The following is a 7,128-nucleotide window of genomic DNA, read 5'->3' on the forward strand; positions in this document are numbered from 1 at the left end:
TGATTGGATGTCACCTTCATTTGATGCTCCAGGCCAATGGCGTTGTGCTAGACAAATAGAAAGTTAGTATTTTTTTGATTCCTGAAAGTGTGTTTGTTTTGTCTTTAAATATTTAAAAAAAATTATTTTTTTTAAACTTAATTTTTTTTAATGTGTTATATTAAAAATAAAAAAATATTATTTTAATATATTTTTAAGTTAAAACACTTTAAAAAATAATCACTATTATAATTTTAAATACTTTCTAAAACTTACACTTTTAAATTATTAAAAAAACTCAAGTTCTCAATAAATTTATAAAAAGATTAATTTTAAAACTAGTCTCAACATCAATTATAAAACTACTTGCTATTTAACCTACTCTCTAGGATTGTAAATGTTTTTTCAAAAAACAATATTGGGTGTATAAGCTATTTCAAAGTGTAATTTTTACATAAAAAAGTTCAAAGTTAAAATAAAAATGGTTTATGCAAATATCTAATTAAATAAATCAATAATTATCAATATAAATAAACAAAAAAATATCAACAATAACTAAAAGAAAAATTGCTGAAATTAAAATATGAATATATATCAAAATATTTAATAACATAAAATAAAATATTTATCCGGTTGTGTTTATTGAACTTATTTATTTAAATAAATAAATAATAATAGAAATAGAAACACAAATAAAACTGATTGAATAAACTCATGTCCTAAAAAATATTATGCTAGACCGAATATACAAGAAAAATTATTAAAAAATAAAATTTGAAAAATAAAGCTCATTTGTATAAAACAAAAAAAATCAAATAATATCTTTAAAAATCAAATACAAACAAAATAGTTTTTTTAGAAAAAAAACTTATATTAAAAAAAACCAGAAAACTTGTGATTCAAGTAATAAGAATAGGATAAGCTTATAAAAAATAAATTTTTTTTTAGAATGACAAGATGTCTAATGACATTAACTTTAGATATTAACTTTTTAAACATGTAGTCCAGGTAATTAACTAGATCAAAATCACTACAAATAGAAAACAAATAAAGTTCAATCCCTAACAAATCAAATGTCGGTGATGAAACTAGAAAAAAAAATTAATTACACAAAAAAATATAATTAAGAGAATAAGGGTGAAGATAAAAAAAAAAATAGAGCACAAACAAAAACTTTCAATTGCAGTGTTAAATTGAAATGAAAAATTACTTTAACAAATATAATTAAGAGAATAAGGGTGAAGATAAAAAAAAAAATAGAGCACAAACAAAAACTTTCAATTGCAGTGTTAAATTGAAATGAAAAATTACTTTAACAGAATGAAAAACACATAAAAAAAATAAGGATCAAATTAAAAAAAAAAAACATAAACTTTGATTGAATGATAAAATTGAAAACCAATAAACCTTTAATAAATGGAACAAGAAGAAAAAAAAAAGAATCAAAACGAAAAAAAAATTAGAAATTATAATTAAAGTACTAAATTGAAAACAAATTTTTTTTCTTCTAAAAAGGATAAGAATGAAAATAAGAAATAAAAAAAATAAGAACTGAAATTGAAATAACAAAAACAAAAATGAAAATCATGTACTTTTCCTAGCAGGAAAGAGAAAAGAAGCAAAAAAAAACGATCACCGGCTACAAATCGCTATCATATACTATCATGCGTTACACCATGAGGAATAAAATGTGGTGATGCTTCCAATAACACAATAAAAATGCATGTTTGTTCACAGGGTGACGTCTCGTGTGCCGCCCAAAAAGCATTGACGTCACCCCATACACTAATGTATAATAAACATAACTCAGCAGCATTTTAAAATGAAAAAAAATCTAAATCTAAATAAATATACCAAAATACGCCTCATTACTTTAGAAATTAGGAATAAACTCATGTGAAATGACAAAAACATCTCTAAATAAAAAGGTTATTTTTTATCTTTTCTAAGAACAAACACATATTTCTAATGTATTATATAAGGGCGAAACAAAAAAAATTCTTATTCAACAACTCAATTTTTTTTTTTACCTTGCAGGTAAATATTTTTACTATTTTAAAGTATTTAGAAAGACTAAAAACCCCATGGCCAACAATTCTAATTTTTCTTGACTCCAAGGGTAGTAATGTAATTTAAGTGTAAAAAAATTAAAAAAAACTAAGATACTCTTGAATAATATTTTAATGACAAATGGAACTCTAGAAAAAACCAAACCACCCTTATCACAAAACCTCCCATTTTTTTCCATCCAATAGCAAAATGATAATTTCAATGTAAAAACAATGTTAAAGTTATGCAAGCATTTACAAAAAAGAAAGAAAGTTTGAGACTCATGTTATTGTTTTAATTGTATTTAATAAACTTGGATAATTTAAATAAATTGAATAAAAAAATAAATTGATAATAAATAAATTGATAAAAACTTCACAATGAAAAAAAATGTTCAATTTGAGACCCTAATCATTGATTTGACTAGATTCAATAAACTTGGTTGATGGAATAATATGATTAAAAAATCATCAATAATAAATCAATGATTTATTTTTGTAATAATAATTAACTATAAAAATGAGTTGCCAATATAATAATTAAGAGGAGAATAAAAAAAAAACACGTTGAAAACTAATCATTGCCTTATTGTGAACATTCCTTTACCACCAAAAAGAGCTAATCAAAATGGTTTTAATGCTACAATGAAATTAAAAGGTTGTATTGTGATACCAAAAAAGGCTACACGCATCTTAAGAGAAATGACTTAGAAAGTAAATCAAATATAAAATCATGAAGTGAGCATCACATGCTTATATTTAATTAACCGTGGTCAATTCCAAACCTAGTGAAAATTCCTATAGAAAGAAAATAAAAAAAAATAATGAAGTCTAATCTCTAATTAAATAAATGTTGATGGATGAAACTTAAAAATGCATGAGCTTAAAAAATGAAAAAAAAAAAGAGAGCAGATTTAGGAGAATCTCTTAAATTTGAGTTAATATCTTAAACTCACAACTCGTAAAATCCTTGATCTAGGCTCAATCAATAAGATCAATTCCTAACCAATTTAATGTTGAAGAATAAAATTGAAACAAAAATCAATTTAAAAAGTTTATCATAGCTGAAAAAATAACAATAAAAAAAATTAACATAGGAGAAAAAATGAAATATGAAATCATAAAAAAAATTCAATTTAAAAAACCATCTAAAATAAAATAAATAACAATAAAAAAAATAAGAAATAAATCTAATAAATAAAAAAAAAATTAAAGAAGGATGAAATTGAAAAAAAATCAAATTCTATAAATTAATTTAAATAAAATAAATAGTAATTAAAAGAACATGGACCAAATCAGAAGGAAAAAAAAATTAAAGGGTTGCTTTAAAAGTTTGGAGGGTGAAGTATAAAAATCTAGGAGAAAAAAGAAAAAGAAAAGGGAAATAAGGCTACAGGAGCTAATTTAGAGGTCCATTGGTCATACTTGTCCCATAAGCAATCGTTTGATTGCCAAACACCACCGTCTACAGCATATGACAATCACTTTGTTTTATGAGTATTATTATTTATTAAATGATTAAATTACTTTGAAACTATCAACTTGATTATAACAAAAAACCATGAAAATATAAAAAAGCTCATGAATGTTAGTCAAAGACTTTTTTTTCCTAGAAAGGCATTTTAATTAAGAAAAGAAACATATACATTTGTTTTAATAAAAGCAAAGGCACAAAATAACAAAGAGAACATATTATTGCCATATATAGTATATTGTGACATGACACAAAGCAAAATATCTCTTTGAAATTGTAGTGAATGGTATTTTTAAAAAAGTGATTTTTACTAGAAAATAAATTACATTAAAATCACATAATATTTTGATATGTTAGCTAATTTAATTTTTTTTTAAATTTATTTTTTTATTTTTAATATCAATATATCAAAATCATCAAAGAAATACTATAAAAAATTTCGAAAAAATATTTTTAAAAAGCATATAAAAACAAAGCCATTACACTCCCAAAAATATTTTTAAATATTTATTTATTTATTTTTGTTAATGGTAATTGGTATTGTCAATTTAAGTTAAAATGTTTTATTATTTTTTGATTATTTTGATATGATAATGTTAAAAATAAATTATAAAATAAAAAAATATTAAATGCAATATATTTTCAAAATGTTTTTGAAAACAATTGCTATCATGGGTAAAATTAGATAATTATGATAGCTTATGCTTTTATGATAGATCAAAGTTAAAATAACATATTTTTTATTTATAAAAATTTAATTTTTATTTATTTTATATATAAAAAAAATCTAACTAAACATATTTTTTTTAAATCAATTTTTATAAAACTATGTTATAAAAATAGAGGACCATTAGAAATGCTAGGGCAAGTTTACCAACCATAGAGGCCTGTAAGCAATTTGGACTTCTAGTCCTTTTTCTTAAGCTTAAAGGCGTGTAGATGATGCTCAGCTCCAAGTTGAGGTAGGAGCTTAACCAAGTATAAAATATATATATTGCATTTCCTTCAACTCTACAAGGCCTTTGCTTAATGCATTGGAAGTAATAATAATTAATTTTTAAAATATTTTTTATTTAAAATAATATTTTTTATTTTTTAAAAATTATTTTTTAACAAACTATCTACAAATATAAAAAAAATATTAATTTAAAATAAAAAAATATTTTTTTATTTTTTTAAAAAATAATTTTGAAACACAAAAATAAACAATAACCAAAAAAAAATTACAATTAAATTATAGTTATTATATAATCTAATTTGATTCAAAATTCTTTTTATAATTTACCATGAATCTTAAAATAATATTATTTTAATTTTTTTAAACAATATTATTTTATAAAAATAAATAAATAAAATTCTCGAAACAGATAGGGTTGTATCTCAGCTAAGTCATATAAGTTCAATCAAATTAAATATATTCAAGATTTATATATCTTTAAATCACTAAAACTCGGCCTGAACGAAACTCCAAACCCTTAAATTACCAAGTTAATCATTCAGGTGTACTAATTGCCGTTCGATAGAGCGATTAGACGGCATTTAGATGTACAAATCAAATAAACTAAATCAAACAAGTATGATCAAATTAAACATATTCAGGAAGATCCATCTTCAAATTCGGCCTGAACGAAAACTCCAAACCCATGAATTACCAATTTAATCCGGTTCTAACGTAACCTTTAGTTAGTGATCATAATTCGGTTGTACTAATTGCCGTTTGGTAGAGCGATTATACTGCTTTCGAAAATACTTTCAACTTGAAGCAGAAAGTTTACGATCCATCTAGATCTAGTAATAGTATTTCAAAGTCAAATACAACGAAAAAAATATAAATATAAACAGGTACTATACTGTACGCATACGTATGTTAAATACTCTATATTAACAGGAAATGCTGCTGCGCTTCTTTAGCTCGACAACGATCACAGTGATGTTATCTTTACTACCCCGAGCCATTGCAAGCTCGGTTAGCACTGCCGCTGCCTCAGCTGCGCGACAACTCTCGCTCACGACTCCCTGTGACTCCCTCCTCCTCATCCGGCCACTTAGACACCTCTTTGTGACCCGGCATGCGAGTTCGTTGGCGATGACATCCCAGAGGCCATCGCTGGCTAGGATGAGGAATTCATCATCTTCGGTTCGTTCAATCACGGTGACATCTGGTTTGGATGATACAAATGGTTTGAGATACTCATCGCCTGCACCAGGATATTAAAGCCTCGTGAGGAAGGATTTATAATAATAATCATAATAAAATCTACAGAGTACAGAAGCAATTAATTTAATAAGCTTTAGACATACCTATGGATCTAGAAGTGGCAAGAACTCCAAGAATCCGGTGTCCATTCCAGTTTATAACCCTTCCACCTGCCGCCTCAACCCTCTCCAACTCATCAGGTCTGTCGGGCTTTGCCAAAAAGAGGTGTCAACAGAATGTTCATTAATTCTTATACATTTATATTTTTACAGTAGCAGTGTAATTTACAGATTCTGATTTCATTTTCCTTTTGAAATTTAATATAGGACCTTGAGTTAAGATAAAAAGGTGACCGTCCCATTTGATTATCATAATATTCTATCATTATCAAATGATTTTTACTAACTAAACAACAAACAGCACCCTAAAGACAAATTTTATTGAACATTACCTTATGATCAACAGACAATGGAGCAGCGACCCCATTTTTACAAATCACAGCTCTGGAGTCCCCACAATTAGCTACCACAACCTCGTCCTTCCCAACCACCGCAACAACCGCCGTGGACCCAATCATCTTATTCTTCACCACCTCCTCATCCATCCTCCTAAAACAATCTTCCATCAACTCCTCCCACTCCACACCACTAACCCCTTTCTTTCCGAGCTTTCTCTCCATTATCTCCTCCACAATAACTCCATGCAACCTCTCTTTACAAGCCTCTGCCACAAGAGCCCCACCATGTCCATCATAAACACCAAAAAAATCATACTTCTTTTCACCTCCATTAAAACTCAAAAACCCCAACTCCACCTTCATTGTATCCTCCATCTCTTTCCTCCTCCCTATAACCGAAGCTGATCCATAAGACGAAACAAAGTCATCTTCCAAAACAACATCATTTCTCAGAGATGTTAACGACAAAGACTCTTCCTTTGACTCATCACAATCGTTAGCTTTTGCACCAAACAATTCTTCTATCTTCTTCGCTTCTTTCTTATCTTCACCCCACAAATTACCACCCTTCCTCTCAGTGCCACCATCCCCGCCGGAGATTGTGACATGGGATTTACTATTTTGACACGTGTACCTCATTCGCCGGATCTTTAATCTTCTACTTGATTCACTTCTCGCTGTAAGCTATCTCAAAAAAATCGCCAAGTTGTCGCAACGGACCACAACACGAACAAAAAAGGGAAACAAATCAGTCTTTCTAGTGTTACCAAAACAATCCCCACGAAAAGCAAAACTCAAAGTCTTGGTGCCGACTACTTCATTTGCATGCATAAAAGAAGAAAGCTTTTTAGTCGTAGACAAAGAAAGGCACTTACACCTAAATATAAACAAGTTAGCAATGGTGATTAACTAAGGGTGAGGCCATTGATATTTTGGGGTCCACTTGGACACTGCCACATGGGATGTTTAAGAG

The 7,128-nt window shown here is 27.3% G+C and overlaps 1 protein-coding gene across 2 annotated transcripts; it reads right to left on the minus strand.

The window, feature by feature from the left end:
* Nucleotides 1-5,258: 5,258 nt before the first annotated feature.
* Nucleotides 5,259-7,076, minus strand: LOC105118327 (probable protein phosphatase 2C 51). Of its 2 annotated transcripts, XM_011016251.1 has the most exons (4): nt 7,031-7,076; nt 6,150-6,839; nt 5,803-5,908; nt 5,259-5,699 (listed from the first exon to the last, which is right to left on the minus strand). In XM_011016251.1, exons 2-4 carry the CDS (start codon nt 6,792-6,794, stop codon nt 5,383-5,385), a joined length of 1,068 nt encoding a protein of 355 aa, XP_011014553.1. In that variant the 5' UTR covers nt 6,795-6,839; nt 7,031-7,076; the 3' UTR covers nt 5,259-5,382. The 2 variants fall into 2 exon arrangements, with proteins under 2 accessions (XP_011014553.1, XP_011014551.1); XM_011016249.1 differs by lacking the exon at nt 7,031-7,076 and having other exon boundaries at nt 6,150-7,016.
* Between the last annotated feature and the right edge of the window lie 52 nt (nt 7,077-7,128).

Source organism: Populus euphratica, unplaced genomic scaffold (genome assembly GCF_000495115.2).
Source record: "Populus euphratica unplaced genomic scaffold, PopEup_1.0 scaffold1872.1, whole genome shotgun sequence".
NCBI lineage: Eukaryota > Viridiplantae > Streptophyta > Magnoliopsida > Malpighiales > Salicaceae > Populus > Populus euphratica.